General features: G+C 40.5%; 1 protein-coding gene across 3 annotated transcripts in view; it reads right to left on the reverse strand.

The window, feature by feature from the left end:
- The window catches only part of NOS3 (nitric oxide synthase 3), a 48,234-nt gene that overhangs the window by 3,292 nt on the left and 25,815 nt on the right, over window positions 1-19,127 (reverse strand). The window contains exons 22-23 of one of the 3 annotated variants that reach the window (XM_070944603.1): window positions 14,993-15,114; window positions 10,620-10,639 (exon numbers count right to left, since the gene is read on the reverse strand). In XM_070944603.1, coding sequence (XP_070800704.1) covers window positions 10,620-10,639; window positions 14,993-15,114 — 142 coding nt within the window. Of the gene's footprint in view, window positions 1-2,730; window positions 2,744-10,619; window positions 10,640-14,988; window positions 15,115-19,127 lie in introns of all 3 variants that reach the window. The other 2 variants (XM_070944604.1, XM_070944602.1) reach the window with 2 other exon arrangements.

Below are 19,127 nucleotides of genomic sequence, written 5' to 3' on the forward strand. Positions count from 1 at the left end.
GAGAGTATCCATATGAACCCGCTTTTCATAGTTTGATTATTTCGGTGCTAAGCTCCATACAAGTGTCCAACCAGTTAAACTGGTCTATACATGTACTATGGCCACTGCATTCCCACATTTCCTCTGTTTTTGTTTTTTGCAACAGGGTTCAGCTGTGTTGTTATTATGATGTTCTCTTTATGCCTGGGAAACATGCCTATCATCATAGCAAACAAAGCATGAATATATTGAATAGTACAACATACAGAAATAAGCAAAGCAATAATCATGAGTACAGTAGATAATATGTTCTTCAGCCATCTGGTTTCTGCAAATGTTTTTAGGTCACCCATCCTTTTATTAAGGTGAACAAAGTTAGTGGAAAAGTGGCCAGGAGATGTCAAGCGAGGTAGGCCATCATGTTTCTGGGGTGTATTCCAGTTATACATTTCCACAAATCGCTCACACAAATTGTAAATCCATCCGGTTTCAGGCACCCAAGAAAACCACATGTCAGGAGTTTGTAATCTCTGAGTTATCCTGGAAGCCCTATCTTGCAAGTCCCGAGCACCTCCTCTGACCACACCTGATTTGTTCCTCCAGTTCCAGAAGGGCTTTGGTTTCACTTATCAGGACGTCCTTCCTATTGGAGGGAATAAAACCTTTGCATATTTGCAGAAGGGAGGGGAGACATTGGATGCAGCAACAAAGCAAAACAAGCAGTACAATTATAGATACAATATTTGGCATAATTAATTTCAACCAAGAACCATCCGGGAGCCATGACCAAAGAGCAGCCCAGATGTCAATGGCGCCAGATCCATTGGATGATAAGGGATTATTTTTTGATCAAGTTTTCCATATTTTCTATGGTGTGAGTGATGTTATATTGATAATCAGATACATAGGTACAACAATGTGAGTGAAATGAAGATCCCGATAGTTCATTGCCACCCGAGATTGGGCACGATGTCTCTGGATATCTGAGTTTTTAATGAGCCACCCAGTGTCAGTGGTGGGTGTGGTTTGAAAAATAGGAGTAGTGGAGTTTGTCCAATTAGCAGCTATTTGAATGTCTTTTACTGTCCCATCATGATTGAATGTAGAGGCTGCTGACAAGAAGGATCATGAGATGTAGGGGCAATAGATGCAAGATTGTGACTTAATTCCAGAATCCATGATATATAGTCTCTTTTATGCAATTGTTACAGAGGCCCATTGTTCTTATTCACTCCCCCCTCAGCTGGAAATGTCAATATGGGAACCTTAGGTGGTGGAGTAGATTTAGGTAGAAAGTAAGGAGCTTGTGCATAGACAATGCGTTTTTGACGGGAGCGTACTTGACTTGAAGTGTATGTATGTGGGGATTTGATGTTCCTTACATGGTCACATGAGAGTCCCAAAGCTAACAATGTCCAAAGCCATAAACAAATCATAGTCACTTATACGTGTGAAACAAAATTACTAGCAAAATTAGAAAAACAATTCTACTAACATTAGTATGTGTAAGAAAGTGTTAAAATGTATATGTACAATATGAAGGTAATTTCCTCCTGATGAATCTTCCGCTGTGCTCAGGGGACTAGCTTCCGGTGTAGTCCTGCAAAGCTGATGGTCACCACCGTGCGTTAAGAGTCTGTTGCTGTCTCAGCACAGGGGTTTCTCCTTCTTTTTGTTGTAAATGAAATGGTCTTACGTGTCTTTTGGGGATCCAAATGATGCGATCATTGTCCTGGACAGCAGCATATCCATGGCTCCAGGTAATAAGGTCAGCAGGTCCTTTCCAGGCAGGATCAGGTAGTTGGTGGAAATAGACCTTCGGTTTTAGGGCAGCTGATGGATAAGCAGAAAAATGACGGGTCGCAGCAGATGTGGGAGGCTGTCCAGTCAGGTTAAGGAAGTTCAAAGTATATAAACAAAGATTGAGTTTGTTTTGCATGGCTGGGAGGCCGAGGCATTTTTCCTCTTTCAATTTTATAAGCCAAATTTGTGTGTGATGGACCACTTGTTACAAAAGTCTGCAAAGGCAGTACTGGTGTAGTAGATCCATTGTCAGTTTTAATTTCAATTGGGCGTCCCATCGATGCAGAAGTCCGAATACAATGATTTATTACATGTTTGGTTGCTTCCCCCCTTTTTGGGAATGCCAATAATAAATCCTGAATAAGTATCCAAGGAAACATGCAAATATTTCCATGGGGCAAAGGAAAGGTATTGAGTCACATACATTTGCCAATTTTCACAAGCTTTGAGTCCTCTAGATTTTACACCCATAGGAATAGAATGAGCTTGTTGACTACAGGTAGGACATTGTTGTATGATGGCAGTCGCTTCAGCTGCAGGACATTGTTGTATGATGGCAGTCGCTTCAGCTGCCGTGAGACCAAATTGTTTCGCTAATGCTTTTTTTTATTTTGATGAAAATAGGCATGACTGTCCCATGGTGTGATGGAAGATATAACCATGAGCGCAGTTGCAGCTTTGTCATTTCCCTCTTCCAATCTCTGTCTCCGCTACCCACAACATCTATAACCTTCCAATAAACAAATCTCCTTATAACACTAAACATTCAAGTCCTTCTCCCATTGCCATTCTGACTTCCAAGCCAGCCCAAGTCTGCGCAAACCAACTTTCTCTTAAACAATTCAACTCCTTCTCTGCACCAATATCTGATTGTCCTTCTAAATCTCCTTGTAAACAAGCATACTTCCAAAAGTCAACTTTCTGCTTTTCTTACTAACTCTCTCTTACATTCCCTGTAACACTGGGTTCTTTGCATACCAGTCTTTATTCAAAATAGCACAATTATCTATTCACAGCCTACAATATCCAGTCAATCCTAAAAATTTCCTGAACTCTTCAGGTATTATCTTCTTTCATTAATTAAATGTCCTATGTATTTTATCTCTTTTTCTACATATTGTAACTTCTAACTCATCTCTGTGATAATTCCTAAAAATGGCAGCAGTTTATGCTGCTGACGAAGAAACAAACAAATAAACAAACAAACAACAGACAAACAAAGAACAAACATGCCATCTGTTAAGTATGCAAAATGCATGTAGACATAAAAACATTAAGGAGTATTTTGAGTCAATGCTCTGAAATAGAATTGGGTATGAAAGTATTTGAAACGTCAAAAATTTCCAGAAGGAAAAAGAAGGTATTGCATTCTGAGCCAAGACAGTGCTCTGCAAAGGCAGGTATCAGATATCACCCTTTCACTCCCGCCTTTCTCTGGCTGGCTCTCTGAGAGAAAAAAAAATGGTTAAAAGTACAAAGTAGCCCCCCCCCTTTCGTGCCTCTCATCTCCCAGGGAAAAAAAGGAGGGGGTGAGGGAAAGGAAAAAAATTTTAAAACAGACCAAGCCTCCCTTCTCCTCGGAGGGCAGGGAGAGAAAAGAAAAAAAGTGGTTATACACAAAATTACATTTCATGCAATCCAATACACACCCATTCACATCTGTACTGCAATCAGACCTTTTGTATAATACATCCTTCATGCGAATCAGTCATTCAAATTATTTCAATGAACTAGTTTATTCCCAAAACAGTGAAAAAATTCAGGCAACAGTCATAATCACAAAAAGTGATATGGACCCATAACCATTGCCCGGTTTTCCACAGTTTCAAGTTCAAACCCAGTTAATTTTTGCTGGCCAGCCAAGCATATCAATTCCACACACTATCATTATAGATACGCATCAACAAAATATTTTTAACAGAAATCACTTCAAGTTGATTAGTTCAAATTATCTGAGTCTTCCCATTTAGACAGGCTCTAATTTTATTTCCTGCTAAACCCCGGGTGGGAAGAACAATAAACAATTTATTTATTTATTTATTTATTTATTCAGCCTGAGAAACATACTGAGAGTCAGAGATCAAATTAAAAGCTTGTTGAGAAAAAGTGTGAAAGCTAAGATAGTCGCAGACAATTAGTGTAAGATTCTTTCCAGATGTCGTCATGAGTATCCTTGTAAGCAATGGCTCCTCTGGAGAAAATCATTAAGCAAGTAAACCTAGGATCTTTAGGCAAATGATATGAAATACAGCCTACAAAGTCAGTTAGAGCACACTGAAGAGATGAATTATTCTGAAGATAAAAGTGAAAGTCAGATTTTGAGATAGAAAGAATAATATTTATTAGATCAGTTCCATTTCTTCGACAGTCTGGCATACGCCCCAAGGTTATAATTTCAGCAATAGCTTAAATAAAGGGTAAAAGATTTTTAGATGGTAATGAGACAAATAAAGCAATGTACTTTTTGCTGTTCTAAAACAGAATTAAATCTCCTAGCTTTTTCTTTTAGTCAATAACTCAAATAATGGACTAAGTAAATGCATAGGTAAAGAGAAATATGAGCAGTCCCAATTAATAGTACCCAGTAATTGTTGCAAATTTAACTTTGGGTAACTTTAGCCGGAGCAGAAAGAGATTGCACATAGTTTATGCCCTATACAGATAAGAAGTGTACAGCTGTATTTTCTCTGGGGCAATGTGCAATTCATTTACACATAAATCATTTTGTATTTTCAAAAAGCCAATTAGGTTGTATTTTTTGTGTTCCAATTAAAATGTCATCTATACGATGATCCTGACACACTTTAATCATATCTGCCAAATAAATGTGCAAAGTTGCAGCCGGTAGACAGACTGAAAGCAATTCAAGAATTTATTCTATATTCCATCCCCCTTCTTTTTGTCTAACTGTTTCTTTAAATTCTGCTTAGTGGGGGTGTAACTGACTCCTTCAGAATGAGCTGATGTTTAATTTCATGCCGTGCGTCTGCGTGGGTGATTTAACGCGAGATCGCAACTTGAAGTCTCTCAACAAAGTCTGAAAAGGAACTATTAACAGTGTCCTGAAGGCTTTTTATTATTTATTTATTTATTTTTTTAATGTATCATTAAACACTCTATAACTAATCTCCAGAGTGCAAAAATTTTTTAAGGGCTGGGGAGGTTCGTGGAGGCATGTTCCCATCTGTCTCCACATATTCACTTTTAAAGAGCCCTTTTATTGCCAAAAGTATTTTAGAAGGTAAATCAAAATCTTTTCACGGGCAGGACTTTCCCGTTATCTTTTTAAAACAATGATTGAGGACTTGGCCAATTCTCTAAGTTCGTGGAGGTGCGTAACCTGAGGCTTAGAGAATTCTGCCCCCATACTCACGATTATGGGAGGGTGCTTCGTTCGCCGACGACCGGCCCTGGTTTGCAGAGGCTCTTCCAGCCGAATGAGTATGAGGGTGCCAAGAGACGTGCTCGATCCATGAATCACGTCGGGGTCACCATATGTTGGAATCATCCTGGTGGGCTTCTCATGAGTCCAGATTAGGAAAAAACACAAGGACAGGTGTTTTCTCGGGATGAGAGAGCCCCGAGCTGACTCCGTCACCCTCTTTTATTAGTTATCAAAATACAGCGTCATCAGAAGGCGTTATTATGGCTACACATCTCATATTACATACAAGAGATAGAAAAACATCCATATATTTTCCAATATAAGTTTCACATTCTTACCTATTACAGTAAATCACGTGATTTCTAGGAAAGCGATACTTAAGGTAAAAACAAAACTTAACTCTGGCTATTTGGTGCCAGTTACTACCAGGCGAGAGGCCCATCTCCTCGTCAGAGATTACCTCAGCCCTCAGGAATGTTTCGCAAAGAGATGTCTCTTATCTTTTCAAATACAGTCTATGTTAAAAACAAAGAGAGAACAAAATAGGGCCCTTCAGAGAGTATCCATATGAACCCGCTTTTCATAGTTTGATTATTTCGGTGCTAAGCTCCATACAAGTGTCCAACCAGTTAAACTGGTCTATACATGTACTATGGCCACTGCATTCCCACACTTGTTCATTAAGTTCTTCCCTTGTTTTCAATACTCCTTGTGAATCTAATATTTCTCTGTATCTTAACAGTTTTTGTTTTACTAATAAATTGGCATGAGTTATTGCTTCTATCGTTGATAACCAGCCAGGAACTTTCATAAAATGTTTGCTTTTTATCTTTTGCCATATGTCAATTAATTCCTTATTATTTCCTAATAATATGGTTATTAAAATGTTTGAATATTTTATTTCTGGGACTCCATAAAAAGGCATGCCATCCCTTCATTAAATCGTGACCCTCTAAATTTAATAATCTTTGATTTTCCAGGGTTACCCATTCTCTAATCCATGTTAAACTTGAGGCTTTATAATATTTTTCCCATGCCGGGAGTCCAAATCTGCCTCTAGTTTTGTCATCATGTAGTATACTTAATTTAATTCTTGATTTTTTCCCCTCCCACACAAATTTTGTAGTTATTTTATCCAAATTGCTAAAAAATTTCTTATCTAATTTTATTGGGATTGTTTGGAATAAATAAAGGAGTCTTGGCAGTATATTTGATTTTATTGCTGCAATTCTCCCCAACAATGACAATTTTCCCCATTTTTCCAAATCTTTTATTTTTTGGACCAAAGGTCCAAAAATTAGGGAAATTGTTAACACAGTGGTCAGAGGATTGGTTGAAAGCTTATACAAAGATATTAGATAAGGTGACTATGATTAATTATTGTAAGGAGGTTTGGCTGACGTTTGTGTTGATACAGCCTAATTATAGTGGAGTAAGTTTGGGGAGTCAGACCCATATTGGATCAATGCTTTGAAGAACGTTTTGGTGAAAAAAAAAAGAAGTTGAAAGCTCAATTGTTATATGTTGAACCTCAGTTCCATGTTCAGTAGTTTGACCCTTCTCCCCGAGAAGTTCTAGAGTTTTGTATGGGAAGGAAGAAGAAGAGGAAGGCTGGGATCCTTTAGTTTATGCTACATGCTCACCTCCCCCTCCTTCGTATAATCCAAGTTGTGGGTGGAATTGATGTTGCTGCTGGGAGCAGAAAGGAAGAGACTTTGGCAGGGCAGTAATATAGGCAGCTGGAGAAGGAGTTGGGTGAATTGTTAGTAACTGTGAAACAGAATCCATCCACTTCTCCTCGTGTTACATGTTCACAAACTAAAGGAATGTTTCCTTTAAGAGGAATGCCGAATGGTATTGCAACTTTTGTGAATGTGTCTTTGACATCTTCTGATCTGGAAGATTATAAAAGAAACATGCCATCTTTACAGGCGGATTTGATCAAGTTGTCTGAGTCATTGGATTTATTCCTGGGACCCAATCTATATACTTTTGTCGAGTTACAGCATATATTGGGTTATTTGTTCTCCCCTGAGGAGAGGTCACAAATTCGAAAGGCAGCTATGGCTTTTTTGGGATAAAATCCAAGTGGGGGCTGCTCAGCCCGTTGCTGCCGATGTTAAGTCTCCATTAGTTGATCCTGGTTGGAATAATAATAATTTAGCCGATCGGGAGCTAATGGAGGGAGTTAAGACAGCTGTACCTCAAGGAAGAAACTCTAACAAAGGTCTTTGAGGTGGAACAGTTGTGGGAAGAAACACCGTCTGTGTTTCTGGAAAATATTAAGGACAATTTGAATAAGCACACTGGTCTTTCTCCTGAAACGCCGGCTTATGAGTCCTTAATGAAAATGAAATTTGTGACGAAATCATGGCTAGACATACAGAAGCTACTACTGATATTGCTGCTCTGTTGAAAGAAGCTCAAAAGGTCTATGTGAATAGGGACGAGGCCAAGACTAGAAGAGAAAAAGAAAGAAAGAAAGAAAAGTCAAATGATGGTGTCTGGGTTGCAACAGACAGGAGAGGGAAAGGAGTTAGGTGGAAGAGGAAAAGGTTTTGTGAAACTTCTGTTGCAATGTGGCGACAGTGTCCTGGAATTGGGAGAGGATTACTCCAGTGGAAAAAAGCCTAGTGTTGGTGGATTGGAAAGCAAAAAGTGCTTTGTGTGTGTAAAGGAGAGGCATTTTGCTAGAACTTGTCCTGAGAAGAGGATGATTAGTGGGTCCAGAAGAGGAAGATCATGTCTGTCTAATAGATACGGGTGCGACTAGAACCTCTATTTGTAAATTGCCTAGAGGAGTGCATCCCACAGGTGTAACTATTAAGATAAGGGGTGTCAAGGGTATACCTTTTGATGTGCCATTGGTGAAGAATGTGCAATTGAGTTGTGGAAAGTGTATTATACGTTTGGATGTGATATTTGTTCCAGAAGTAGGTCTTAATCTGCTTGGGAGGGATGCATTGTCTCTTCTGGGATGTGAGCTTGGTATACAGATCTTTCTCGTTCTTGGATGAGGCAAAAAGCTCTGTAGGAATGTAGTAAGGAAGGGTTATTGTTCTTCCTACCTGAGGTTGAACGCGAATATTTTGTCTTTGATTAATGTGATGTGATAGTGATATGTGTGTGCCGGCTAATTAAGTGACTTTCTTGGCCTGAGCTTGGAGCTGTGGAGGACGGATGGTGGTTAGGGCCCGAAATCAAGTTTTTGATTAAAAACCGCATCCTGAAGTTTTCCACTGCTTGAGGAATAGGCTACAAGATGTCAAGGATGAAAATGAAATGGGTATCTGAAGGGATGGAACCTTCCCAGGTTTTATTCCAGGTTTGCAAATGTTGTTAAATGGTATGTGTGTGTAATGAGAGTTGTTTAGGCAATAGAGCTCATTGTCTTGTAAAAAAATAATAATACTGAGAATGATAATAAAGCTCTCTGAAGTATTTATGCTGACTAATTGGCAGGGAGAAGGCATGTGTGTGTTGGAATACACTAAAAGGTCTGATTGCAGAATAAATATGAGTGTGTGTGGTAAGCCCTTAAATGGAGGTGGTAAGGTGATCCTGATATTTGTGAATGCCTGTGCGTTGAACCCCTGAGAAATCTCCCTTTGTATATTGAAATAGTGAGTGGCAAGAGTTTGTTGTTGTAGTTGTTGTTATGTTGTAATAGCAAGTGTTTGAATGAGCAAGTGAGAGATGAGAGAGATCCTATGGAGAAGTAGGATTAGGAAGAGGTATTTACGATGTTAAATGGAGACAGGAGTAGTATTTTTCCTCCCTATATTTCCTGTTTCTTTTTGTTCTGAACAAGAGAAGTAGGAAAAGGGGGGGGAGGTGCGGTTTGTTTTCCCTTTTACACATTTTTTTTTCCTTTGCTGAGTTTGTCTGAGAAAAAGGAGGGGCGGATGGGTGATTTGATCCTGCATTGTTTCTGACTGCATTGGCAGCTATGCAGATGTATTTCCTGTCCTGCTCTGAGTTTTGATTTTATTTTTGTTTGTGAAATGTTTGAGGTGTTTAAATAAATCTATATAATAGAGAAGTGACATTGAAAGTTTGAAACAATTATTTTTGGGAGTAGAGACCCGGAGTACCTCTATTAGGTGATTTTCTTTTGCTTTTTGAAGTTTTTTTTATTACCCTCTTTTGTGTTTTTATGTCTGTGCATTTTGAATGATTTTGAATGCTGAGAAGGAGATTTCTAGATACTGGATACTGGATAGTCTGGGGAATAGTTGACTATGTTATTTTAGCTTAGTGTTATCCAGGTAGGGATGTTCCCTTGAGGGAAGAATTACTGGTAGAAGGTAAAGATGGATTTTTGGTCTGGTTAGCTAGGAAGTTACTTGTAAGTTAGTCTGTATAGACTTGTGGTTTAGACTTGTGAATTTAGATTAAGCTTGCATTTCTTTGAAGCTTGTGGAAATAGTTTAGCTAATTTGTGATAGAGGTGTGATTCCTCTGAAGTGGGGAGAGTTGAGTATTTATTGAGACTTTATTGATTTATTGATAGTTAATTTCAAACTAAGTTGTTTGGAAGAAGGGTTTGAAGAGTTGAAGAAAGTAATAATATAGTGTTGCTCCAGTGTTATGTTTGCCTGGTTTAAGGAAAAAATTTCCACTTGTCTGTAGTAGTGGAAGACGGTATAGCCAAAGGAGTGTTAGTTCGCATGTGGACTGGGAACTAAAAGGTGGTGCACAAATGCTAGGTTTTTAAAATTGTCTCAAGAGAGTTTGGTTCTCTTGACCAATAGGAATTTAAATTTAGTTGAATTCCTGTCAGGAGAGAGAGATGGGACGATGTGGAACGAAATGGTGTGGTTATGAATTAATGGCCACCCCAACGATGTCCTTGAAGTGATGTCCCAGTGCCTGGAGGCTGTGCGGATCTGGATGGGGAGGAACAGGCTCAAGCTCAACCCTTCCAAGACTGAGTGGCTGTGGCTCCCGGCATCCCGATATAGTCAGTTGACTCCATCACTGACTATTGGGGGTGAGTCGTTGGCCCCCACAGAGAGGGCTCGCAATCTGGGAGTCCTCCTGGATACGCAGCTGTCCTTGGAGGAACATCTGACGGCTGTAACCAGGGGGACCTTTTGTCAGGTTCGCCTGATTCGCCAGTTGCGGCCCTTTCTTGATCGGGATTCCCTGTGCACAGTCACTCATGCCCTCGTCACCTCTCGCCTTGACTACTGCAACGCTCTCTACATGGGGCTCCCCTTGAAGAGCACCTGGAGGCTCCAGCTGGTCCAGAACGCAGCAGCGCGGGTAGTGACGGGAGCAGCATGGCGCTCCCATGTAACACCGCTCCTGCGTGAGCTGGACTGGCTCCCGGTGGTCTTCCGGGTGCGCTTCAAGGTGTTGGTTATCACCTTTAAAGCACTCCATGGCATAGGGCCTAGCTATCTTCGAGACCGCCTGCTGCCACCGACGACCTCCCATCGACCCGTGCACTCCCACAGAGAGGGCCTCCTCGGGGTGCCATCAGCCAAACAGTGCAGGCTGGTGACCCCCAGGGGGAGGGCCTTCTCTATGGGGGCACCTGTTGTGGCCCCGCCCTGTGAGCCTGTCCCATCGGAGGAAGAAAGCTCCGAGCATGAGGAAGAGGAGTCAGCCAGGCCTCCCTCTCCAGGCCCCTCCCCTCTGGCATTGTCTCAGGTGCCGGCCGAGGGAGAGGAGATTAGCAGGGAGACAGGTGGCTCGGATCAGAGTGACGGAGAAACATCATTCCTGGACGCACGCCTCCGAAGGCGTGATAAACGATTGCAGCAGCTCAGAAGGCGTGCTAGGGATTAGAACTGAGTCACTGGACCACACCCCAGAGACTATATAATAGAGGGTAGTGGTCAGTGATCCTTGTGACGAACAAAACTAACCTTGGATAGTCACTAAAGCCTCGTTCGGAACTGCGGAGAGAAAGATTTATTGTTGTCGGACATTTGGAAGCTGAGTATTTGTCTTTTTGTTTTTCTGTGAAAATAAAGGCACTTGGCAGACGGTGTGTAAATCGCTGCCAAGTTGGAGATAAGACCTGGGTGCGTTCCAAAGTGTTTCCTTAACCCTCGGCTGGCTGTGTTTGTGTGTGTGTGTGGACGGGGACAGATCAGCACCTACCCTCTGGAATCAATTGCCCCCAGAGATAAGGAGAATCCAAGACCTCAGTGCCTTCCGCCGTGCCCTTAAAACCTTCCTTTTCCAGCAAGCCAGGCTGGCCTAATTTTTTAAGTGTTTTTAATTGTTTTGTTTATGGTTTTTAATTAATGGGGCCAAATTTATATATATTTTTAATTGTATTTTAATATTTGTACTTGATGTTTTTACTTGGCTGTTCACCGCCCTGAGTCCTCAGGGAGAAGGGCGGTATACAAATTCAAAAAAAAATTCAAAAAAAAAATAAATGGGTTTTCCCGAATTGAGAATGGGATGAGACTGAATGGTTATGCAGTTGTGAATGGAGACGCTACTGAGATATTGGAAGCTGGAAAGTTACCGTTTGAATGGTCAGTGCAGACATGTGAGGTTTTTGCTTTATTGTAAGCATTGCACATATTAATTAATGAGGTAGGGAATATTCATGCTGATTTAAACTATGCTTATGGTAACTTACATACTTTTGGGATAATCTGGATTGAAAGGGGGTTGATATTTAGTAAAAGGAATTGCAACAGGTGGAACTTATCACAGCTGTTTTAAAGGCAGCTGAGGATCCTTCTAAACTTGATATTATACAAATAGTGGATGAAGGGGTGTGTAAGTGAATGGGAAATGGATTACTAAGAATGGGGTGCAAATTTTTACTAAAGCTGTGATGTGGAATGTGATTGAATGAGTGCATGAGGGAACCCATTGGGGAACGCAAGCACTTATTGATTTTATTAAATGTATATGCATATATGTGTCTAGGGGTATGTATACAATAGTTATACAAATGGTACGGAAATGAATACATTGTGTATGTAAAAAAAAACATGTAGAGATTTGACCATTTGGCCTTTTCAATGAATCCAAGTAGATTACATTGAAATGCCGGTGGTGTGACCATTGATATATGTAATAATAATAGTGGATTATTTTACTGGATGGTTTGAAGCCTTTCTTTGTATAAAGACAGGTGCTCAGATGATTGTTAAATCATATTGGAGCGAATAATACCCAAATATGCATTGGTTGATCTTATTGATAGTGATGGGGTACACATTTCATTGTCCAGGTGATGAAGGTTATGGAACAATTAGGAATTGATTGGCAACTACATTTATTGTTCACGCCAAGTTCTACAGGGCGTTGTGAATGTGCTAATCAGATAAGTAAATCTATGTTATAAAAATTAATGTTAGAGCTTCAACTACCTTGGACGAAGTGTTTGCCTTTAGCTCTATTAAGAATAAGAACTAGTCCTAGGAAAGATCTGGGGATATCTATGTATGAAATGATGTTTGGATTGCCATATATGCGGGGAAAGTTGAGATGCCTAGGATAGAATTGAAATATGTTTTTTCTGAAAATATATATATACAGGGACTGTCCCAGTGTTTTTCTCATTTAAGGTAAAAAGGACAGAATCCACCTCTTGATTTCCAAGCACATGAATACAAAAGCGGAGACTGGGTCCGATAAAAGCCATTACTGAAAAGAAGTTGCAGCCGGTGTGGGAAGGACTGTTCCAAGTTCTGCTAACTACAGAGTCGGCTGTAAGGACTAAGGAACAAGGCTGGGTATGCTATTCCAGAGTCGAGAGACTGGTGGCTTTGCCTTATGGAAGGACAGTTGCTACGGAACCTGCAAACCCTCTTAAACTGACTTTTTGATGACAAACCTTAGACAATTGGGGACCAATGGATGGAAGAAGGGATTTGTATTTGGCTAGGAGTGGTAATAATTCTTGTTGTGTTTCTGATTGTATTGAGGAAAGATATTATTGATTGGTGTAAATCTATGTTTTGGTATCCAGTGGATGTAAGTTCTCCTTGATTGATTGACAAATTGGAGGTAAGATAATAATCTTTTATCTCTTTGGACAATACGTTGGGGGGCTAGTTCACTAGGAATAATGGGGTTTTTTGTGGTAGTGTTTGTTATCCTACAGGTGCGGATAGGAATGGGGATTTTGGCTGTGTTGCCTAGTTACCCTATAACATGGTAGCAGCTATGTTTCCATACTGAACTCGAGCACTGTTATTCTCTTATAGAAACACCACTAACCCTAATAGACACCACTGAGGAAGCTGAGATATGTATTAAGTCATCTTTTGGAGATGGTGTGTGCCAAGTGCAACCATACATATGAGATAGTTCCTCAATACATTGACCTTACAAATAGAATGGAATTTTTATATAAGCAATGCACTGAGCTATTTGGTAATTATACACCTTCATACAAGAAGTTTTGGATTTTGGAGGAAGGGTTACATTTTCCATGTCTAAGGATACAAGCTCCCTCCAAGTTAATGTTTTTATGTGGTAACATGGCATTGGCCAAATTACCTGTTGTATGGAAAGGAGTTTATATACTATTACAGGATATTCATAATTTACAGGAATAAACTGATAAAGAGGAGAATTGGGGATTGTGAGAAATATAAGAATTATTCCTGTAAAAGCATAACCTGAGTTACGCCATTTTAAAATCATGTTAAGGCTTTATTTTACCTTGTATAACCTGATTATATAATTTAGCTGACATTTAAGAACATGAGAAAGGAACTGTGTAATTCCTGTGTTCTTGAGAATATCTTGCAGGAAATATGCTCTTGGGTCAACTTGCCCTCATTAATTAAAGGAAGTACGCAATTGATGTTTTTGAGGGGTATTTCTGTTGGGAATTGGGGAATTTCCAGGGTGGATCATGTACTACATATGTTATATAAGATGTTATGTAAGATCTGAAACTGATTCCCAAGGGACTTTATTGACGTGTATTCTGATGTTCCTGAAGACTATAAAACTCGTGTAAATTGTTTTATTTCCGTCTTTCCTCTCCTCCAGAGAGAAAGGCCCTTTGCAAAGAATAAACTCTGTCCCAGGATTATTTTAGTCTCTGTCTCTTTAAAACGGTAATGGGGTTTTCCTGTTGTCGATCACAGGTCCATAGTTATTCTCTTTTATCATTGTACTTCTGGCTGTCATATTTATCCCTAGGTATTTCACTTTTTTGACTACCTGTAATCCTGAATCTTTTGCTAATTTCTCTACATGTTTTGCTGTTATATTTTTTGTTATCATTTTAGTCTTTTCCTTATTAATTTTTAGACCAGCTACATTTCCAAATTCCTCAATTTCTTTTATTAATTTGGGTGTTATTTTTATTGGATCTTCTATGAAGAAGACAAGGTCGTCCACAAAGGACAATTGACCAGTGGAACTGCTTGCCACCGGAAGTTGTGAGTGCTTCATCACTGGAGGTTTTTATGAAGAAATTGGACCGCCACTTGTCTCAAAATTGTATAGGCTCTGCTTGAGTAGGGGGTTGGATTAGAAGACCTCCAGGGACCCTTCCAACTCTTAATCTGTCATTCTGTAATGGTCTCTTGCTTGAACAGGGGGTTACAGAATGACACAATAACAGAGTTGGAAGGGATCTTGGAGGTCATCTAGTCCAACCCTCTGCTCAAGCAAGAGACCATTACAGAATGGCAGATTAAGAGTGGACTAGATGACCTCCAAGGTCTCTTCCAACTCTGTTGTTCTGTCATTCTGTAATGGTCTCTTGCTTAAGCAGGGAGTTGGACTAGAAGAGCTCTAAGGACCCTTCCAGCTCTGTTCTGATTGATTGACATTCGTCAGCAACCACCAGCTCTGGGCCAGTACCCGTCTCCTCCGACTCACCTATTGTCTTCATCTCGTGTTGCCGTTGCTGCCAGAAACCCCGGAAGGGGGCGATGCCAGTGCCGGGCCCCACCAGGATGCAGGGAGCCATGTCGTCCTCCGGCAGCTGGAAATTTGGGGTGCTGTTAGGGCCAAGAGAAGAAATAAATGACTTGTGGGGTCTCTTCCAGTAGCCCTAATTATAATTGAGCCTTTCTGTTGACTGGCACCCCAAATGTCCGTGGGTCTCCCCAGGAGAGCCCCCCTTTTGTTCCCCTGGCTGCAACCCTCAGGGATCCCCCCCACCGCAGGTAAATCCTGATTAAGGACTGCCTCCTATATTTTATAGTCTAATTCACTTTGGTTTTGGGGTCTCCATCAATCACCCTCCCCAAATTCTCCTGTTGCAAGGACCGGGGTTGCCAAAGTGACTTTGCTTGATCTTTGCGGTTCGGAAGCGATTACAGAGGATTTAATGCACTACTGGGTCACCCATCCCATGACGACCTCCAGATAAGGTGGAAAACATGGCAGCTCCCGGTTGGCAGAAGACACAGAGGCAGGATGGGAGGGGGGGAAAGGCCATATCCTCACTCCCACCTTCCCTCCAAACAGGCAACACAAATCAGCCCCCTGCCCTCCATCCTATGGGGTGGGGAATGGCATCGAATCCCGAATCGGACGTCTCAGATTGCAACCACCTCGGAACGGTGAAAGGACTCCTGTCTTGGGCAGCGGGTTGGACTAGAAGACCTCTGAGGTCCCTTCCAGCCCTGTGAGTCAATGTTGCCTATTGCCTGGTTCCCAGAAGTAGGGGGGGAACCACTCCATCCATAGGTTCCTGGGGTTCCTTCTCCCAGGGAGCCATTGCAACTTGCAAGAATGAGAGATGAAGGGTAGAATCACTGCAACATTGGCTACAGCTGGATTCTGGAGTACAGGTGTTCCTCGACTTACAACCATTCACTTAATGATGGTTTGAAATTACAGTGGTACCGGACTTCCGGTTGGCGCCGCGGGGACACAGACGGGGAAATGGCGAGCTCCGCTGAGCCCTGCCAAATCCCCTCTGCTAAGCTGCCGCCAATAGGTCTGCGGACCTCCCCTGTCTTGTAGGGACAGGGGGACAAGAAGGAACGCCTTGGGTGGCCGAGAGGAACGGGCAGGTTCCTCGGGGCCGGAGACTTCTCCTTCACGCCAGCAGCAGCGGAATGGCAGCCATGGCAGCTGCCCTGAAACCGCGGCAACGGGGAACAAGGATTGTGCTGGAGGAAGAAGATGAAGAAAGAGCAAAAATCAAGAAGCCGGGTGAGTGACACCAACCCAGGCAATATAACGTACCTATTTGGAATTATTGGAAAATAAGACCCCAAAATTAAAAGCGGCTGCTGGACTGTGGGGCTTAAAGATTGAAAAGAAAAAAAAATGGGTAAAAGACCCAAATTGAATTTTGTTGCAGTAAACTTAAACTGGATGATTTGGTATTAATAAATTTCTGAAATTTGACTCTGCCTTTAACTGGAGTGGAGAGGAGAAATGGATATTCCTGAGAATTAATGCCTCTAAAAGAAAATGAAGCTAATGAAGATAGACAGATGGATGACTACAAAATAGCCATGGAGTCTGCAGTGATTAAGCAGGGAAGTGGATTGAAGAGATTTCCCTTTCTGGGTGGAAAAGAAACATGTTAATTGGCTTTTTACCTTGGATTACTTGAAATTAATATTGGATATAAGGATTTTGGAGATTCCTAATCTGTCCCAGATGATTTTAAGAAAGAAGAAAGAAGAAAGAAAGAACATTTTGGATTTTAACAATGGAGACTGACAAAACTAGGTGTGGCGTAGTTAACAAAGACAGGAAGCTGATGCACTACGCTTGGATCAGACATTTTAAAAGTTTTAAAGGGACATACAGAAATTCTTTACTTTGAACTGATGAACCTTGAAATAGAGCACTTTGGACAGAGAGGAAAAGGAAGAAAAGGAAGAATTAAAGTGGATAAATTTAAATGTGACTAACTGAAATGTAAAGTTTAAAAGCCTATGTATATATGATAAAGTTTAAAAGCCTAGGTATATATGATTTTTGGATAAAAACAGGAAGGGTTGTGAAATAATAAAAATAGAAAATAAGAGGTGGCTATTAAAATAGTGGATGATATCAAGGGGATAAAAATAATAAAGAAGAATATATTTTGAGGCAGGAAAATTTTAAGAAAATGTACTGTTTGATGTAATACGTTTTAATTTTAATTTGCAAACAAATGTTAAACTGATGAATAAGGATTGATTGAACAAAATACAAGATACACAGATGCTAGTGATTAGTCTTGAATTAAGGTAATACAAGTTGGAAATGATGACTATTATGAAATATACTGAGATTTAAATTGAAAGAGCAGGATGGAAAAATGATATAAAACAGATAATTATATTACAGTTAAAATGTGTGGGATGGATACCAACTAGATAAGAGTTTGAGACTCAGTGGAAATACGTTGGAAATTAATTCAAAATGCTGGAAACAGCCAAACAAATAGGAGGAGAGTTGGAGGAGACTATGCTGGTAATCAGCCAAACAATGGAAGGAGTCAAGGAGGAGACTATGCTGGAAATCAGCCAAACAATGGAGGGAGTTAAGGAGGAGACTACGCTGGAAATCAGCCCACAAAATGCTGGAAACAGTCAAACAAATAGGAGGAGAGTTGGAGGAGATTGAGGAACTATTCTAAAATCAACTAAATAGTTGGTGTTTTGGAGGGGATCAAGCTGAAAATTAATCAAATAGAACAGTGGTTCTCAATCTTCCTAATGCCGCGACCCTTTAATACAGTTCCTCATGTTGTGGTGACCCCCAACCAGGGGTGGGTTCTAAATTTTTTTACTACTGGTTCTGTGGGCGTGGCTTATTTTGTGGGCGTGGTTTGGAGGTCATGTGACTGGGTGGGTGTGGCTAGCTGGTCATGTGACCGGGTGGCCATGGCTATATGTATAGGGACTACTCAGAGGGCTGAAAAAAGTCATTTCTGACAGGTCCTCGCACATTTGACTGGTCCTCACACTTATGACCATCCTCACATTTATGCCCGTGCAGCATTCTTAACAACCATGTCACTCATTTCACAGCTGCTTCTTTTCACCATGGTGATAAGATAGGGCAAAAAATGTAAAATGTGAGGATAGTCATAAATTCGAGATCTGGTCAAAAGTGCGAGGACCAGTCAAAAATAACTTTTTCAGCCCTCTGAGTAGTCCATGTGCACAAAAGGACTACTCAGAGGGCTGAAAAAAGTGATTTCTGACAGGTCCTCGCACTTTTGACCGGTCTTCGCACTTATGACTGGTCATCATTTATGCCCATTGTAGCATTCTTAACAACCGTGTCACTCATTTCACAACTGCTTCTCTTCACCATGGTGACAAGATAGGGCAAAAACGTAAAATGTGAGGACAGTCGTAAGTTCGAGGACTGGTCAAAAGTGCGAGGACCAGTCAGAAATAACTTTTTCAGCCCTCTGAGTAGTCCATATGCATAAAAGGATACAGCAATAAAGAGGGATGAAGGAAGGTAAGGGAAATTAGAGTAGGAGTGAGGGTAAGAGAGGGAGGAAGAGAGGAGGAGAAGGAGAAAGGAAGAGGAAGTAGGGAGGAGAAGAAGAGGGGGAGGAAGAGAAAGTAAGAAGGAAAGAAAAGAGAGAGGTGGTAGGTTTGAGGAGAAAGATTGCTGTACAATAAAAAAGATGAAAGGGAAGAAAGCCAACCCCAAACAAATATAAAGATATTAAGATAAAGAATGAATTGTTAAACTTTAAAGAATAAAAGAGAACAAATATGAATAAATAACAATAATTAGAAACACACATACAAACATACAATGTATTTTCTTTGAACAGAGTATTTGGCCGGTTCACAAATTTAAACAGTGTTTAGTCATTTCAATTAAATTTACAATTTCTATATTTCCTTTTTGCCATATTTATTCCTCATCTATTTTTGTAAAAAAACAATATTACTCTTCATCCTCATCTCTAACCTTAATCAAATTCAATTTTTCCCTTCTATTCTATATTATACCCCTTCCCATTGTCATCTATTTTTATATCCATCCTCACATTGGTTAATTATGTAATATTACAGTTGTTTAATATAAATTC

This window comes from Pituophis catenifer, unplaced genomic scaffold (assembly GCF_029215685.1).
Source record: "Pituophis catenifer annectens isolate HBS135680 unplaced genomic scaffold, rPitCat1.0.hap2 SCAF_5, whole genome shotgun sequence".
NCBI lineage: Eukaryota > Metazoa > Chordata > Lepidosauria > Squamata > Colubridae > Pituophis > Pituophis catenifer.